General features: G+C 35.0%; 1 protein-coding gene and 1 long non-coding RNA gene across 3 annotated transcripts in view; one reads left to right on the top strand and one right to left on the bottom strand.

The window, feature by feature from the left end:
• VTA1 (vesicle trafficking 1) overlaps positions 1-18,423 on the top strand; it is a 69,666-nt gene extending 51,243 nt beyond the window's left edge. Inside the window, exons 6-8 of one of the 2 annotated variants that reach the window (XM_040449022.1) lie at positions 3,822-3,995; positions 10,305-10,385; positions 17,048-18,423. In XM_040449022.1, the coding sequence (XP_040304956.1) occupies positions 3,822-3,995; positions 10,305-10,385; positions 17,048-17,190 (398 nt within the window). In that variant the 3' untranslated portion in view covers positions 17,191-18,423. Of the gene's footprint in view, positions 1-3,821; positions 3,996-10,304; positions 10,386-17,044 lie in introns of both variants that reach the window. The other variant, XM_040449021.1, reaches the window with a different exon arrangement.
• On the bottom strand, positions 3,942-8,085 carry LOC121013377 (uncharacterized). Its single transcript, XR_005782671.1, has 3 exons — positions 7,990-8,085; positions 7,554-7,752; positions 3,942-4,030 (listed from the first exon to the last, which is right to left on the bottom strand). It is a non-coding gene; the product is annotated as an uncharacterized LOC121013377 (long non-coding RNA).
• Positions 18,424-19,478: the final 1,055 nt, after the last annotated feature.

Here is a 19,478-nt window from a genome sequence, read left to right as displayed (position 1 = left end):
TTCCTTGAGAGTTTCTGTGTAGGTAATCATGTTATCTGTAAGGAGAGACAGTTTTGCTTCTTTCTTTCCAATCTTTATGTCTTTTCTTTCTTTTTCTTGTCTGTTGCACCAGCAATGATATTTATGTGTGTGGTTTTGTTTCGTTTATGGCCCCATCTCATCTAAGGAATCCCCTCCCCCCCAAGCGCCACTTCCAGGGAACTGAAAACTTTTGTTTTAAAGGGAGGTTAAATTTTATCAAGTGCTTTTTATGCATTTATTGAATTATCATATGGTTTTTCTTTCTTTATTCTGTCAATATGAATGACATTGATTGATTTTCAAATGATAAATCAATTCTGCACTCCTTGGTAAACGCCATTTGGTCATGATGTGTAATGTCTTTACAATATATAGCCGGGTTTGGTTCTCACACTAAGGATCTTTGGATATGTGTTCACATTTATGACGTTTGCTATCAGAGTTAGACCAGCCTCATAAATAAGTTGACAGTGATTCCTATTCCTGTTTCCTGAATATGTTTGCATAAGACAGATATTATCTCTTACTTAAATGTTTGATAGAATTTGCCACTTTATCTAGGCTAGGCATTTTCTTTATAGAAAGTTTTTTTGCTGTGAGTTCAATTTCTTCAATAGATACCAAACTATTCAGATCATTTCTTCTTGGGTAAGTCTTGGTAGTTTGTGTCTGTATTTTTCATAATGATGATAATCATACAGACATTGAAAGGATAATGACATTTCTCTTAGATTGTGTAATTCATTGACTTTATATTTCCTTTCTTTCCTCATTATCCTTTTAATATCTGAAGAATGTGTATTGATAGTGCCTCTTTAAGTACTAATATTTATATTATCCATTTCTCTGTCCTTTTTCTAATCTGGTTATTTTTCAGTTTTTTTAATTGTTCTAATAATATCTTTATTTTCTATTTCCTTTATGTTTGCTTTTATATTATTTTTTCCTTCTTTGTACTTGAGATTTAATTTTCTTTTAGTTTTGATTTTGTAGCTTTTTAAGAGAAAATGTAGACTTTTTATTTTAAGCTTTTCTTCTTTATTAGAAAAAGCACTTAAAGCATCAGTTATCTTCCCTGTGGTGACTGATTTAATGACATCTCACAAATTTTGATATCATTTAATTCAAAATATTTATTTCCTTTGTTCTTTGAGAGATGGATTATTTAGAAATATATTGTGTAATTTAAAAATATTTGGGACTTTTCTTTTTGATTTCTAATTCAATTCTCTTTGGTCAGGGAACATACTTTGCAAGATTTCAATATATCAGAGTTTACTAAGATTTATTTCATGGTACAAAATATGATCTGTCTTGGTGAATATGCTACTTGCATTTGAAAAGAAAATATTCTGCATTTATTTGTGTGGTGTCCCATGAATGTGAGTCATACAAGCATATTAAAGTTTCAACTGTGAGGATTTTACTAGTTCTGTCAGCTTTCGTTTCATTTTTATTAGGCACATACACCTTTATAATTGTTTGATTTTTTTTTTTAATGACTTCACCTTTTTATCATTATGAAACATCTCCTTGTATCTCTACTAATATTCCTTGAAATGAATCCTATTGTGTCTATTATTGGATTTAGCCATTTCAGCTTTTACTTGGTATTTACATAGTATATCTATTTTCATCATTTTAGTATAAACATATCTGAGTCTTAAAGCATATAGGGTTTTGTTTGTTTTTCATTTTTTAAAAATTTTATTTATTTTGAGAGAGAGAGCAAGGGAAGGGGGAGAGAAAGAGGGAGAGAGAGAATCCAGAGTGGACTCCATGCTGATAGTGTAGAGCACGACTCAGGGCTCGAACTCACAAACCGTGAGATCATGACCTGAGCTGAACCCAAGAAGTCAGGCACTTAACTGACTGAGCCACCCAGGCGCCCCTTTTTTGTTTGTTTTTTGTTGTTGTATTTTGTGTCGGTCAACATCAGTCTTCAAAATAATATTTGGTCCATTTAATGTAATTATTTCTATAGCTAGATTTAAGCCTATTATTTTTACCATTTGTTTTCTGTTAGTCCTGTTTTTGTCCCTCTTACAGTTTCTTTTCTCTGGTGAGTTTTTCTTCTTTCATTATGACTATATTTTTTTCTGTGATATTGAACATATTTATAATACCTGCTTTAAAGTGACTATTTATTTATTTATTTTACTAATTTTGATATCTGGGTCATTTGTGGTCTATTTCTATAGACTCTCTTTTTCTCCTGACTCTGGTCACATTTTCTTCCTCCCTCCCACCCATATTTCTATTAATTTTTATTGCTGATCACCTCTTGTAGCTCCTTTGCATTTTGTTATCTTCCCCTGCAAGTTCTTGCTTACTGTTCTAATGGCAGTTAACTTGCCTGAACTTGAACACCGTCCGTCTTTCACCTTTAAGGCTGTTGCCTTTACCAGGACCCTCAAGAATCTCTCTGGATTGTACGTGCATAATTCAGGGGCGTACAGTATTTACTTGGGGTTCATACGCATATTTCAAGGCTCACTTCTCTCCAGTTCTTTCTTTTGCTCAGACTGTTGAGTGCTGCAGGTGAAAAGCCACATGAAAGCAAACCTTGCCTGGTGAGATTTCCTCTCCTGGGGGCCATCTTCACCCTGGTTTCTTCCGGCTTTTAGTCACTTTCTAGTGCTTGGACTGAGAGGTTCCTTCCTATCTTTCATTTAGGATGAACTAATGTTACAGTTCTCTAATAGAAGAGAAAATTCTTTTAGTGTATATAAAATATAAATACATGTACACGGTTACTTAGTAACATATATTTCAGAGTAGGTAGATTTTTTTTGGTTGCTTAAAATTATCTGCATTGGATATATAATGTGGCTATGATCAGACAAAAATGTTATTTAAAAAGTTGATAGGAAATAAATTGATTTCAGAAATCTGTTGCTCTAGTTTGCATTTCAAATTACTAAGATTCCCAAAAGTGGCTAATTGTCTTTTTTTTTTTTTTTTTTTTTTATTTGTTTATTTTTGAGATTGGGAGAGAGCATGAGCAGTGGGAGGGGCAGAAAGAGAGGGACACAGAGGATCTGAAGCAGGCTCTGTGCTGACAGCAGAGAGAGCCCAATATGGGGCTCAAACCCATGAACCATGAGATCATGACCTGAGCCAAAGTCAGCCGCTTAACTGACTTCAGCCATCCAAGCGCCCCACTAATTGTAATTTTTAAATAGACTGTCAATATTTAACTTTCCCAAGGTAGTTATCAAATTCAGCTAATAATATAGTATATTTTAAGTCTGTATCTCAAAACTTCTCAACACAAGTCTCTCACTACTTTCTATGCAGGTAGCTCAATGTGAAATTTCATTTTCTTTGTTTTTGTTGATGAACCTAATACTTGAACAACAAACACACAGGTAATCATTTTATAGCTAGTGTAAACAACAAATGCTGAGTAAAAGGCTGCTGTCAGAAAAATAAAGTTCTTATGGATAGCATTAAATGTGACATGTTTTGCCAAAAATATCCTGTTTTTCATAAGTTTAAAGGGTGAGTTTTAAAAAAACTGATTTTTAAGAAAAATATACTATACGCAAAGATTTTATATAATTGTAAAAAGTCTTAACTTAAAAGAAGTGACAATCATATTGTCAGGCACAATTAAGTGTTTCAAAAAAAGAAAACAGTTAAAACTAGTATTTTAAGAGATAAAGCCTGCTTATCGACTGCATTAAATAGAATTGCCTTTGAAGGTCTGTTTGTCTTATCTGTATAGCGAGGTAAGAATATTTGGCGTGTTTATTTCAAAATACCTAATTTCGCTTTACATATATATTATATAATAGATGTTGAAGAAAATGAAGATGCTGGGGCCACACCCCTGCCTACTCAGCCACCCCGGCCTTCATCTTCAGCTTACGACCCAGGCAGCGTGCCGTCCAGCAGCTTCACGGGAATCCAGATCCCCCCCGGTGCGCACGCTCCAGCCAACACGCCAGCGGAAGTGCCTTCCAGCGCAGGTAGGAAGTTCAAGTTAACCAGTTTTGAACTCTTCCTTTCGTAAACAAGAACCGCACTTTTCCTCATGTTTATGCCTCATAGTGATGGTCATAAAACATGGTAAGATCTTTAAATTCTATTTGAACCCACAAAAAATGTTAAATCCTTTTTGTTGAAGTTTTAATAGTAATTGTCTTTTCTTTTGAGAAATGATAAAACATTTACATACGTTACTATTAACTTTATATGTTTTATTACTAAGAACTTCTGTGCTTTTCATGAGTCATATTTTCTTTTTTTCCTCTCCCTTTTTTTGCCCTTTAGTGCTGTTCAGGATTAGCAGTGAGGTGAGCTGGTCTATTACAGGAAGTGTTGGTCAGCGTCCCACTGGATGAGCAAGATTTCATTTTTCTTGCTTTATTTCCTTAGGACCTGACCTCTGCCCTCAACATAGACATTATTGATGGAGGGAGCAGGCACTGAGGCACAGAATCTCAATTGCAGTGGAATCACAGACAACTGAAAACAGGGGATTTGGGTTGTTTCTTTTAATATTACAAACAGTTGACTAAAGGAAAAAAAGGGAAGTGATAACTACTATCCTTGAATAAATCAGTATCATAGGTCTGTGCTTTCATGGAAGAGATCTGACAACACTAGTCTCTAGTAATGTCAATGTCAGTAAATGAAAGATACTTTTAAAAATTGCAGACATGTACTTGCATTGTTGACAAAAGATCACCCTTTTCAAATAGAAGGGCATTTAAAACCATAATTTAATATCTTGATTTTTTCCAAAAATTATTCTTACAATATTTCTTTTATCTCCGCATAATCTATGGTAGTAAACTGTACAAACATTTCAAAATATATTTTTTAATGTTCATTTATTTTTTGGCAGCATGCGTGTGAGCAAGGGAGGGGCAGAGAGAGAATCCCTGCTGTCAGCACAGAGCCTGACATGGGACTCAGTCCCACAGATGAACCGTGAGATCATGACCTGAGCTGAGATCAAGGGTCAGACGCTTTAACCAACTGAGCCACCCAGGCGCCCCCAAACATTTCAGAATATTTGATCGATAGGAAAGTCATCCTTTGAGCCCCATTAATAACACATCATTACTTCATTGACTTTTAAATTTTCACCCTCAGTTTACCCAAACCATTCTAGGTTATTTTGCATGAGTTGACCACTATCTAAAAGTGTTCTACTTGACCATTGTAGTACCAGTTATTTTTAGTTTCTTTCCTCCTATTTTAAAACTTTTTTAGCTTTAGGGGCACCTGGTGGCTCAGTCAGTTAAGTGTCCGACTTTGGCTCAGGTCAGGATTTCCTGCTTCAGATCCTCTGTCCCCACCCCTCCCTGACCCTCTGTCTCTCTCAGATAAATAAAAGAAACAAACAAACAAAAAGCAAACCTTTAAAACTTTTAGTTTTATATTACCTGCAAATATTGCTGTTATTTTTGTCTTGAAGAATATTGATGAATGTGGTCATTTTAACACTGACGTCTTTTGTGTCACCATTCTGCATATTTTAACCTGACTTTGTTTTATGGTCTGTATGATGACTTTAATAGACACACCAATTTGAGTTTGTTCTGTAAGTATCATGGAACAGAATTATAAATATTTTCTTTTCTTTTAGAAATACTCAATATTTTCAGGTAGAACAATATAAGCAACACCACCAACTACTTATATGTATTTGCTTTAGGTTAATATTATTCTAATTATACTAGTGAATTTAAACACTAACCAGGAGCCTCAGACACACCAGTTTTAGAAAATAAAATGCATTTTGAAGTCAAATTGTATTGGTTATTAGTGCCTACCCCTTGCTAAAGCACAGACTCAACTGTTATACAGCTTCTCCTGACCTAGGTTTTGCCTCTTTCTAAAATGAAATTAACCATACTCTCATAGTGATTTTAATTATTAAAGGGGAAAAAGGTTGAAAATTCACTACTACTATGCCTAACACAAAATCAGTGTTCAGCAAATTAGCTTCCTTTTCCTTTTTTTTTTCACTTCCTTCCTATTTCTGTGCCAAAGACAGGGTATTTAGCAGCAAGCTAATGAACACTTAAAACCATTTTGTGAATCAAGGGAAGTGTCACCTTTGGGGGTAGGATATTGACCTTAAAAAAAGTTGCATGAGGGGTGTTGGTTTAGACAAAATATCTTTGGGCAGAATTCTGTATAGGCATATATTTGTATATTTAATATATAGTTCTATAGTACATATATAGAAGAGGGAGAGCTTATTTCTAGTAGGAAGGCTGAATTAGGTTTGGTACAACAAAAGTGATCAAATATTAGTAGTTCCATACATTCAGACTAACAGTATCTCCTGCTTAGAATATTCATGACATACATAAAGATAGATATCGAGGTAGTTTTCTGTTAGGAAGTTTTCTGGCATAAGCAGTTAATTTTGATCCAGTTAACTGGCATAAACCTTATTTATTTTATTTTATGTTTTCTCTTTTGTTCCTCAGAGCAAGCACATAAAACCAAAAGCCTTGGAACTTATTCAGGTTGAGGTTCTCTTGTGTTACTTTATATACACTCTAAATAGACTTAGCATTTAAATAATCGCCATAGCTATTTTATAAGTTAATTTTTACAGCAACTATATTAGAAATTGTTGTCTCTTATTTACATACTATAAAGAAATTAAGCAATTGTCCCATGAAAACAAATGTACAGGCATACCTGTTAGTGACAGAACTAGAAACTGAACCCGTGTCTTTCTGATTTTGTTTTTGGCACCTCCTTTCTATGTCTCTTCCTCCAAGGAACTAAAACCCTGTTAAATCAAAATCTACTTTTCCCATATAGTAATTTACCCCTTAATACTGGTTTAAGATTTTGGAATCTCCTCTTAGCTGGCAGATTTTTTTTTCTATTATATTTAAAACAGTTGGAAAAAAAAAAAAAAAAAAAGTCCCGAGTTGCCTAATAGCAAATGAAATAACATTTCTAGTTTATAAATATAGCAGATGTTTCCCCTCTTACTCACTTTAAGATTGATTTACTTTCCCTCATATAAAGATCCAGGATGCACTTTTATCAAAGGGAAATCCTTAAGATAGCTGAAAAGAATAGTATGTACTAATATACAGGTTTTAGTTCTTCCACAAAACCGCACCGAGGTGCAAGGAGGCAGCGATAACGTTTGTTCAAGCAGGGGGGGTGTTTGCCTCTTGTATTCGACCACTGTGGACTATCCGAAGTAGGTGATGGAGTAGATGGTGTTTCCTTTCCCTTGAAACATACGCTTTACACAGCCTGTAAGTGCTCAGGAAGAAGAGCTCAGTAACAAATCTAAGTAGATTAAATATTAGAACTGTTTCATAATTAATGCTAGCCTTTTGATGATAAATGTAGCTCAGCACATACAGAGATCAAAAACTCAGCGCTTTTATTGTTGTTCTTTTAAGTATCAGCACTGCATTTGAGTTCTCCTGTACAGCTTTCAGAGTTGTTAATATTTTGTCCTAACCATTTCAATCAATGCTATTTTCCGTGATTATACTGAGGTTTTACTCAACCCAATCCTCCCATTTTCTTACCTCTGCTTACAGTGTTCCTTGTAGATAGCATGTCTTTCTTTTCTTTGCCTCTCCAAATGCTACTCTTTAGGGTTATACTTTTTGGATAATCTTCTAGTTTTCTAACCACTACCTATTATTTCTCCCTTTTCAGAATCCCCACATCATGTAGGCAGTAGAACAATTCAGTACTTAATTAGACATTTTTTAACGTTTAATTCTTTTTTTTTTTTTAATTTTTTTTTCAACGTTTTTTATTTATTTTTGGGACAGAGAGAGACAGAGCATGAACGGGGGAAGGGCAGAGAGAGAGGGAGACACAGAATCGGAAACAGGCTCCAGGCTCCGAGCCATCAGCCCAGAGCCTGACGCGGGGCTCGAACTCAAGGACCGTGAGATCGTGACCTGGCTGAAGTCGGACGCTTAACCGACTGCGCCACCCAGGCACCCCATTAACGTTTAATTCTTGAATGTATATTAATGCCATTTAATAAGCTATGTAACCATCTACTTAAAAATTAACGAGAAGTTACTTGTTAATACCTCTTTTTGTTAAATAACAGAAGGAAGGAAATTTCCAACACAGTTCTGCTTTCCCCAGGAATGTTTTTATGGTCACATCACTCCAGCATATTGCAGTCTTGGGGACTGCGATCCATTTATGAATTGACAAACGAGACCTTTCCAAATCCCGAAAGAAAGAAAGAAAGAAAGAAAGAAAGAAAGAAAGAAAGAAAGAAAGAAAGACAGAAAGAAAGAAAGAAAGATAGATTTGGGCATCTCGAAAAAAAAAAAGTGACATAAACCACAAGCTATTTTTACAAATTTAACAAGTATTTATGAGGGGCGCCTGGGTGGCTCAGTTAGTTAAGTGCCTGACTTCGGCTCAGGTCATGATCTCATGGTCCGTGGGTTCGAGCCCCGCATCGGGCTCTGTGCTGACAGCTCAGAGCCTGGAGCCTGCTTTGGATTCTGTGTCTCCCTCTCTCTCTGCCTCTCCCCCACTTGTGCTCTGTCTGTCTGTCTCTCTATCAAAAATATATAAAATGTAAAAAAACAAAACAAGTATTTATGAGCTTGTGTTGGGCCTGTACACTAGGTCCCGCTGGGAACATGTCATGATGGCTGCCAAAGGACAGCCCTTGGCTCGTGCATCAGGACAAATGGAGGCAGCATCTTCTTACTGCTGCGTGAGGCGCTGAGCAGCCTGTGTTGTCAGTTCAAGTCTTGGTTGAACGACTGTGACCACAAGTTCTTTTTTTTTTTTTTTTTTTTTAATTTTTTTTCAACGTTTATTTATTTTTGGGACAGAGAGAGACAGAGCATGAACGGGCGAGGGGCAGAGAGAGAGGGAGACACAGAATCGGAAACAGGCTCCAGGCTCTGAGCCGTCAGCCCAGAGCCCGACGGGGGGCTCGAACTCACGGACCGCGAGATCGTGACCTGAGCCGAAGTCGGACGCTTAACCGACTGCGCCACCCAGGCGCCCCAACCACAAGTTCTTAATAAAATACACACCACATAATTTTTTTTAGTATTGCTTAAATAAAATTTTACTACATAACTAAATTTCTGTGCAAATTCTGTTTTGTTCTTGTTAATTAATATTGTCTATTTAGTCATGTGAAGATGTATGAATAAGCATTTAAAATTTAATAACAAGATGCTGATTGGGGCATCTGGGTGGCTCAGTTGGTTAAGTGTCCAGGTTAAGTGTTTGGCTCAGGTCATGATCTCGAGGTCTGTGGGTTTGAACCTCGCAACGGGCTCTATGCAGACAGCACAGAGCCTGGAGCCTGCTTCGGATTCTGTGTCTCCCTCTCTCTCTCCCTCCCCCACTCGTTCTCACTCACTCTCAAAAATAAATAAACATTTTTAAAAATTTTTAACTAACAAGATGCTGATTAATAAAAATATTCCTTCTCCATAGAGAAACGGATTTGTTTGGAGAACTTAATTTACATAGAAACACAAATTATTTAGCAAGGAATGGCAATGATATCTAGATTGATCTCATTTTTTTTTAACATCAATATGAAAAATATATAGTCACGTCTCTATGCTTTAGATACATCAAAACACTACACTTGATTAGGTAGTCTTGAAGATCCCTCCCAAAGGTTGCATCCCTTGTTAATGTTTATTATGTGCCTTTAAAGGTTAACAAGTTTTGTGGGAACAATTATGTCAGATGTTGATAGTTTAATATATTTGGTTAGCAATTATCAAAATCAAGCAAAAGATAGTCATTAAATTGGTCAGTTTAAAATTAAAACCTGACTTTGCAGTTACACTTCTTTAAATTTTTCCTATAAATAAATTCATACACATTGTACATATGTATATGTACACAGTATATAAGAATATTCACTGTAGTGTTATCTCTAGTAGCAAAAGAATGAAAGCAACCTACATGTCCATCAGTAAAGGACTGCTTTATAAATTGTGGTTCATACATGAAATGGAACACTTATGTACCCATGTAAATTAATAAGGTAAATTGCAAAATATATTAAGTGAAAAATGTACAAAATAGTATAGTATGCAGACATATTACCATTTACGTTAAATACATTATGTAAGCACTCAAAATATATTTTCCTGCATGTTTTCCATTGCAGCTTCCAACATCAAATAAGTGTGTCAAATTATAATTCATTAAGGTTCCAAAATACTAAGAAATGAAATTCCTTCATGATCCTCTAAACGCTTTCCTAGTATATAATTAAGAGGTATAACTGTAATACCCATTTGTGCTTTTCCGATTTGCAGGTGTAACAAGTAATACTATCCAGCCTACTCCCCAGACTGTTCCGGCTATTGATCCTGCACTTTTCAGTACAGTGTCCCAGGGTAAGTCAGCTGTTTTTGTGATATATTGTATCTCCTGCTTTGGGCATTGTTTGGTAATTTTACCTTAAGAGTGTTGTATATTTGAATGCCTAGGTAATTTGAAACACATTTCTTTGAATGGCTGTGTTCACTAGATTCTCCAGTGAGCCAAGATTATTTCATATTATCCAAAATACCCAACTTTGAAGGCATTCCCTTTTTTTTTTTTTTTTAGTTTTACAGTTCCTTTTTTTGTATAATGCTGGATATAGTGGCACAAACATATAGCCAAAGCTATCATGAAAGCTTATACTAGATGACTTTACTTCAGAATTACCATGTGTTATGATTATGGTCTTCCTTATCTACTACATTAAATTATTAGATTATCCGAAAAGAGAACTGACTGTACTTGAAAATAAAAACAAAAAAGAACCTTTAATAAACTGGCAGATTACCCAACAACATAATGGAAAACATATCACCTGCCCAATGAATACCATATTCCTCTGTTAAACTTGGTTTCCAGACTCCCCTCTATAATCCCCCTCAATTTTAAAAGCTCTGTCTAAAATCTACTGTGAAAATATCTGAAAAAGATAGATCAATGACACAGTAGGGAATCTGGAAACCAGGCCACACAGTATGGAAATTAATGATAAAGGTGGCATTTGGAGCAATGTTGCAAGAATATATATTCAGAAGTGATGTTACAACAGTTGGTTATCAGGAAAAAATATATATTAGATTCTGTCTCCCAGTTCTCGTATCTGATTTAGTTGCATCTTAACAGGCTTAACTAATGAAAAATAATAAATTCCATACCACGAAGATTCCCTCTTCCCTATTACGTTCTTAAAATGCAACTAATAGATCAGGAGGGAATTGAAACTTAAGGAATTAATGTCCAGAGCATATATAAAGAGCTTCTACAAATGAATAACTAAAACTCAGTTCACCAAAAAAAACAAAAAACAGGCAGAGAATATGGCTGGTAACACAGATAAGCAGTGAACAAATGAAAGGATGCCCAGCCATACTAATAATCAGGGAAATTGAGAATTAGTAGGAATTTGGTTTTATGTCAATAGATAAAAAAATATTTTATGGCACAAAAACAGACATTCAGATCAATGGAACAGAACAGAGAACCCAGAAATGGACCCACAAACATATGGCCAACTCATCTTTGACAAAGCAGGAAAGATTATCCAATGGGATAAAGACAGTCTCTTCAGCAAGTGGTGCTGGGAAAACTGGACAGCGACATGCAGAAGAATGAACCTGGACCACTTTCTTAGACCATGCACAAAAATAAACTCAAAATAGATGGAACACCTAAATGTAAGACAGGAAGCCATCAAATCCTCGAAGAGAAAGCAGGCAAAAACCTCTTTGACCTTGGCCTCAGCAACTTCTTACTCAACATGTCTCCAGAGGCAAGGGAAACAAAAGCAAAAATAAACTATTGGGACTTCATCAAAATAAAAAGGTCTGAACAGCAAAGGAAACAGCAAAACTAAAAGGCAACTGACGGAATGGGAGAAATTTGCAGATGACACATCAGATAAAGAGTATCCAAAATCTATAAAGAACTTTTCAGACTCAACACCCAAAAAACAAATAATCCAGTGAAGACATGGGCAAAAGACATGAATCAAAGAAGACATCCAGATGGCCAACTGACACATGAAAAAATGCTAAACATCACTCATCACCAGGGAAACACAAATCAAAACCACAGTGAGATACCACCTCGCGCCTGTCAGAATGGCTAACATGAATAACTCAGGCAACAACGGATGTTGGTGAGGATACAGAGAGAGAGGATCTCTTTTGCACTCCTGGTGGGAATGAAAACTGGTGCAGCCACTCTGGAAAACAGTATGGAGGTTTCTCAAAAAATTAAAAATGGAACTACCCTAGAACCCAGCAATTGCACTACTAGGTATTTATCCAAGGGATACAGGTTATGCTGTTTCAAAGGGGCACATGCACCCCCCATGTTTATAGCAGCACTGTCAACAATAGCCAAAGTATGAAAAGAGCCCAAATGTCCATTGATGGATGAATGGATAAAGAAGATGTGGGGTGTGTGTGTGTGTGTGTACACAATGGAGTATTACTCGGCAATCAAAAAGAATGAAATCTTGCCATTTGCAACAACGTGAATGGAACTAGAGGGTATTATGCTAAGCAGAATTAGAGAAAGACAAATACATGACTTCACTCATATGAGGACTTTAAGACACAGAACAGATGAACACAAGGGAAGGGAAGCAAAAATAATATGAAAACAGGGAGGGGGACAGAACATAAGAGGCTCTTAAATATGGAGAACAAACAGAGGGTTACTGGAGGGGTGGTGGGAAGGGGATGGGCTAAATGAAGGAATTAGGAATTAAGGAATTAAGGACATTAAGGAATCTACTCCTGAAATCGTTGTTGCACTATATGCTAACTAATGTGGAATGTAATTTTTTTTAATTACAAAAATTAAAATATATTTTAAAGGATTGATAATCTACAGTGTCAGTGAAGACCTAGGGAATGACTCTTGGCATGCTGTTGCTGGGCAGTATACGTTAGTAAAGTTTTTCGCAGCAGTATTAGGTCACTAATTTTTTGACCCGGCTATATTCCACTTTTAGGAATCTGTCTTAAACAAATACGTAGACATGAACACTAAACATGTTTACAAGGATATTTTATTTCAACATCATCTAGTAGTAGAAGATAATCTTATGGTATTATTTAATAATAATGAAAATTATGGTCCATTTGTCCTATGGACTACTGAGCACATATTAAAAAAGAATATAGTAACTCTGACATGAAAGATCTCCTCCACATACTGAATTAAAAAAGCAAGTTGTAGAACATTCTGTATAGTATGAGCCTGTTTAGGGAAAAAAAATTAAGACTCTGTCTTCCCGCATGTACATATGTGTTTAAGTACATAGAAAAATTCTAGAGAATGCACAGACTACAACTAGTCGTCTCATAACCATCACTAGCTTCACCACCGCCTCCAATACTCCCTAAACCCCTTTGCTGCTACATTTTTCTCTTTAGTGCTCAGTACTCATCACCTTTTAATACCCGTATTATATGTGTGTTAATATATTAAATATTTTTGTAGTGAGTCTGTGGCTGAGTGTGGAGAAGAGAATGGGATTGGAAAGGTGGTAGATACAGGAAGCAGAGCATTTCCCTTTTTAACTCGTGTATGTAGTATTAGAATGTGAATAACAACGTACCTCGTAAGTTTTTTTGGAAGATTAAATGGAATATCTGAAAAGTATTTAGCACAGTGCCCGATGCAGCCAAATTCTGCCTCAAATCATTACTGCTGTTGCCATTTTTAAGTGACGTATCTTGGCAGTGCCTGCACATAAGGGTTTAGTACTGAGGTTTGTCTCTACCCTTAAGGTTTACTGGGTATCAGATGGTTCCCCTATGATCCTGCCTGTGCTTTCCATTCAAGTCAGAGGATTATAGAGTCCACTAGGGTCAGATTATCCAAAGTCCCTGACGTGAATTTCTAAAATTACCAAGTTAGATAGAAAAGAGTCTTTAAAGACCCATTTTGGAAATTTTTACAATGAACTATTCTTTGCTCTGTCATGACATTAGATAAATCAACCTTGGAAATGGATTCTTCTATCCTGTCAACTGAGTGTGCAGAGATTTTCTCTTTACACCAAAAATGTTATCTTTGATCCAGTGCTGACCCAGGCTCTTTCTGCTGCAATAGGGAACTTCACTAATAGCCCTAGCTGTCTTCTGCCTTCTCGTACTGCCCTGTAAAGGAGAAAAGCAGCCCTGTGATGAGGACTGTCTTGCCTAAAGCCATTTGGAACATATTAAGCATAGAGTTCAGAAAAGAGATATTCTGTTAGACAGCCTCTCTAATCCTTTAAACACCTTTTAGGTCCACAATATGCTCTCTCTGCTCTGATTATGGCCTCTAGTAAATTTTAGTAATTGAAAAAACAGCTTCTATATGGGTGCACGAAGAAGTTTTTACAATTTGGAATATAATATCAGATACTGAAATTGAACGCTTGTTCTCTTATGTATTTTCCACTTCAGTTTTCAACTGCTAATTTAAAAGAATCATAATTAAGCAGATTTTATTTTTTTTAATTTGAAAGTTTAATGACATGTTTTATTATTGATGACTCTTAGATGATATTTGTTAAAAGAAGGAAAGCCTGAAGTGTTACAGAATAGCAAAAGTAACTATTTGACATGGCTTTTTAAGTTCTTTTAATTGTTGAAAATAAATCTAACATCTCTATATAAATCTGTAAGTTACATTTTGTATCTGAATGTGTAAGATGGTTATTATCTAATGATATTTTATCTGCTAGTTACATAATTTCATACAAGTTTATAAGATACATATGTATCTGTAATGACATTTTCCTGTTAAAACACTTCCATTCATATTTTCTGAATATTTGTGTTTTAAGATAGTTTTATCATTGGTGTATAAGTTTAGTTTGTAAAAACTAAAATAGTCACAGAGTTCTTGCCACTACAGACATCTTATTAATAAGTAAGTGGTATGTCAGCAAAACAGTGCTAAGGCTAATGGTATAAAAATATTAGTTCTGTGCATTGGGTTTTCTTCCAGCAAGTCCAGTAAATTCTAGATGGATGCCCTACATATTTAAAAATTGCCCTGAGATAAGAGGACAGGCTGTTAAAGTACAAAATGATGAGTGGGGTAAACTCAGTTTTCAAAAATGTCTCACACACCTAGATAGTATGTCTAGCTCTAGATGACCAGAGCCTCTTAATATATCTAGAAAAAACTTTGAAAAATCTAGTAGGTATTTTCAAGAAAAAAATACAACCTAAAGTGTCCTGACTAAATTGTCAATAGAGCTGCAGGATAATTGGTTTTTAAGTTTAAGTGGTAACAAATGCCAAGTCACTAAATACTAAAAGAATTTAGTACTTTCAGTAGTACTAAAACTTTTAGTACTACTGGAGAACTTTTTTTTAATATATAATTACATTTTACTAGTTTATTGATTTATATTTTTTGCTTTTTAAGCAAGACTGGAACTTAAGAAAATTGAAGTAAGTTCTGTCAAAATTGGAATGTGTAATTTCTTACAATAGTAAGATTAACCATTATAACTTTAATAGCATTCAACAAGTATTTGAAGAATTTATATGTAGCACACTGGCTAGTTACCATATGTAGATATGTGTGTATTTATATTCTCTTAAAGTCAGAAATTAATATGTAATTCTGTGTGAACTTGATTCATTTTAAAATGTAGGAAATAATATGAAGTGGAAACATATTCATTCATTAAAGTTCTTCAGCACTTATCGGTGCCTGATCCTGCCCTAGAAACTTTATGATCCATTATTTCAGAACTCTTTTGAAAATTTTAAAGAAAATAATAATTTGGATCAGAACTTAGTGTCCAGATACCTGCAGTTGCTATATGTGTAGATATGTATAACATACGCACATATATCTTTGGAAAAATTAAAGGTAACTAAACAAAAATAGTCTGTTTATAAGTACAGACTTATAAATAGAATTTGAAATATATTATTTGCTCGTTATATTCTGTGCCTCAGCCTCCTATCACTTCTTTTTAGAATCCTCATAAAAAATTCTAAAGAAAATGGTATTTCAAAAGACAAGACATAAAGTCAGTTTTTAATTTCATCTTTAGAAATATATATTCAGGTATATTCAAATTTTAGATTAAATGAAATGTTTTTAGCATTTTGGTTTTCTTTTTTACCCAGATTATTTATTTAAAAAAAAAATTTTTTTTTCAACATTTATTTATTTTTGGGACAGAGAGAGACAGAGCATGAACGGGGGAGGGGCAGAGAGAGAGGGAGACACAGAATCGGAAACAGGCTCCAGGCTCTGAGCCATCAGCCCAGACCCCGACGCAGGGCTCGAACTCACGGACCGCGAGATCATGACCTGGCTGAAGTCGGACGCTTAACCGACTGCGCCACCCAGGCGCCCCTTACCCAGATTATTTAGTTGAGCACTACCCATATTAACCATATATGTAACTGGAAAACTTGCCAAGAATAAATTTTGGACATAAATTGTAAAAGTTGTTCACGTGTTGAATTTTGTAGTTCAATGATAGTATGTTCGTTAAACCTTAGAGTTTTATATACGGATGGCACAAAAACACAAAATATTTTCATGCTAAAATAAAAGTCAAATGGCTTATGTAATTTTTTAAAAATGTTATTTATTTTTGTCATTGAGAATTATATTTATATTCTAGTTCAAATGAGGGTTCAATGGTTTAGTCTGTGTGTATTGTTCCATGAAAAGAGAGGCTTAGCAATTCTAACATAAACACCTAAACTACTGTCCTTATTTTACACAGAATATAATTTTTTTTGCAATTAATCTACCAAAATACAAAGGCCTCTAGTTTATTACTTGGGGGAAAAAAACCTTTTCATATAAGTTATTGTGTGGCATGTGTATAGTTTATATGAGTAAGAAAAAATTTGAAAAGCATGGAAAAAACTTATTTAAATACCCTGGGGTTGAAAAAAGCCTTCATGTTTTTATATAACCTTAAATATTTTTTTTATAAATGTAAGCATTTAACCTAACAGAATACATTTCTATTCTTACGGATAGCCTTATTCTGTTTGTCTTCCAGCGGATATCCGTCTAACACCAGAGGACTTTGCCAGAGCTCAGAAATACTGCAAGTATGCTGGCAGTGCTCTGCAGTATGAGGATGTCAGCACAGCGGTGCAGAATCTACAGAAGGCCCTCAAGTTGCTAACTACGGGCAGAGAATGAAGCCTTTGTACCACAAGTCCGTACATTTTTGGCTTAAAGAACTAACAGTCCATTACTCTCTCTTCAGCCTATCAGGAGCACAGTTTTAAGGAAGACTTCAGTTGCATTGACTATAACAATGAAATCTGTGTCTGTGTATCAGATTCCTGTTGAAGCATTCAGCAGCAGCCTCAACCAGTTTTCATTGTCCATTTAGTGGATCCAGTAATCTCCGGGTATATCGGGCTGATGTTAGCAAGATCCAGAAATGCCCATTGAACCCTGCTTCAGAGAATGAAATCACACTTCTACAAAATGTATTGGGATTCGCAGTGTATCTTAATATACATAAATTAAAGACTTTTAAAAATCTTATAATTTGGACACACAGGCTATATTACTTTTATAAAATTCTAAATTTAACTTTTAATAGAAATTGCCAGAATATTCTAGATTAGAGATCATGTTTCCACCCCCCCCCCCGGATTTATAAAACAAATATGAACATCCTAAACTGTTAGATGAATTTGAGAGGGATTATGTTCAAAATTAAAATATGTTCATGTTTAATAGAACTACATTAAAAGTGAAAATTGTTACAGAAGAAACCAAGGTAAAGAGGTAGAATCACTTTTAGACTTAAGAATAATGTTGGTTTCCCAACAGCTTTCCCTTCTCCATTGAAGCTTAAAGTGAATTGGTATTTATTCATAGGCAGTTTGACTGCATGTATTAGGGAATGAAAAGAAGACATTTGTAGTAATGCCTGGAAACTTGGTGCTTTAAGTTAAGGTTCTCCTCTGCTGCTATGGAATGGATTCCATAAAGTGGATAGCTCTGAGCGCTGCAGAAGACTACAAGAATTTAGACTCTCAGTTGTTCAGTTTATAAGTTTTGTGGGAAGTGACGGACTTACTGTGTGTCACCTACATTTGTGCTGTGTAAAAAATAAATACAAGGATTCTTTTAACTCGTTCCGTTTATCACAAAGCCAAATGTCTGTTTTAATTTGCATGCTAGAGTTGTCATTTTTTTTTTAAGTCATTATGTTTAGTTACAGGAACATGGATGTTTCTAAAGTAAAAGGCGAACAATTTTTAAAAAGAGGTAAATTTGCTAAATTTACCTGAAATTTATCTGGTTCATTTCATTCATCCCACTGAGATTGGAGTCATTTAACGTAGGGGTCCACAAACTATGTATGGTCAATGGGCAGACCACCAGTTATGTAAATAAAGTTTTATTGAACTAAAACCTTGCCCATTATTTATGTTTAATCTGTGGTTGCTTTTCCTGACTACAGAATCACATGGCCTGCAAGTCTAAAATATTTACTCTTTGGCTCTTTAAGAAAACATTTGCTGAACCTGTTCTAACAGTCTATTCCAAAGAAAATGAATCATTATCTCATAACCATTCGTCTTTCAGTTTTTCTTTGCGTAAGTATAATGCTATTGCATAGCATTTGATAGAATGAATATTCAGACAGAATAAACTATTGTAAATCATTACAAAAACAAGCCCACAAACCATGCCTCCTGAAAAACATTTTCATACCTTTCACAACTAAATTCCTATAACATTTGTGGAATTTGATATTTGCATCTAGAACTCCAGTGCTCTGAAACATTCCTCTAGCACTTTATTGTAGTACAAGAGTGTCTAGGATGATCTTTTAATGTTATAAGAAGTAAATAAATTCAGTGAAGTTTAATTCAGATTTTAACATGTGTGGATACCAGAAAGAAAACTGTCACCTCCCATCTCACACCCTACTTTGTTGCTCCCTATTGGGAGAGCACATTGAGGGGAAAAGATAATGTGGAAACCCTGGAGTCCGCTGATAAGTGCGCTGTGTTATAACAGCCCTTATCTCTAAAATGGAAGCCATATCACCAGCCTCCTCAGAATTTGTTAGAGGAGATACTTTACAGGAAGTGCTCAAGAACCAGTAGCTTACCATAAATGTTTATTGTTAATGTTCATGTTAAGATAATGTAAATTATTAATAATTTGTTTTCCAAATATCAGGAAATCCCAGTTGTCTCTGGCAGTGCTTTATTGAACTGTAGAGATTTTTGGCTTTGCATGTCTTTATATAAAATCTGTCAAAATAAGGTTAAAATTGTTTGATGTAGTGCTAGAATAAGCGATTTTCATTTAGCCACTCAATGTGTATTTATTGAGCAGCTATTGTGTACCTAGTATTGTCTTTTGCATGAGAAAACAGCAGAGAACAAGAAAAGAATTCCGGCCTCTTAGAGTTTATATTCTTAGGGAAAGGAAAAAACTTAATAAAAAGTTTATAT

The sequence above is a fragment of the Herpailurus yagouaroundi genome, unplaced genomic scaffold (genome assembly GCF_014898765.1).
Source record: "Herpailurus yagouaroundi ecotype Mexico unplaced genomic scaffold, PumYag 198, whole genome shotgun sequence".
Lineage (NCBI taxonomy): Eukaryota > Metazoa > Chordata > Mammalia > Carnivora > Felidae > Herpailurus > Herpailurus yagouaroundi.
This window is presented reverse-complemented; position numbering and strand designations above follow the sequence as displayed.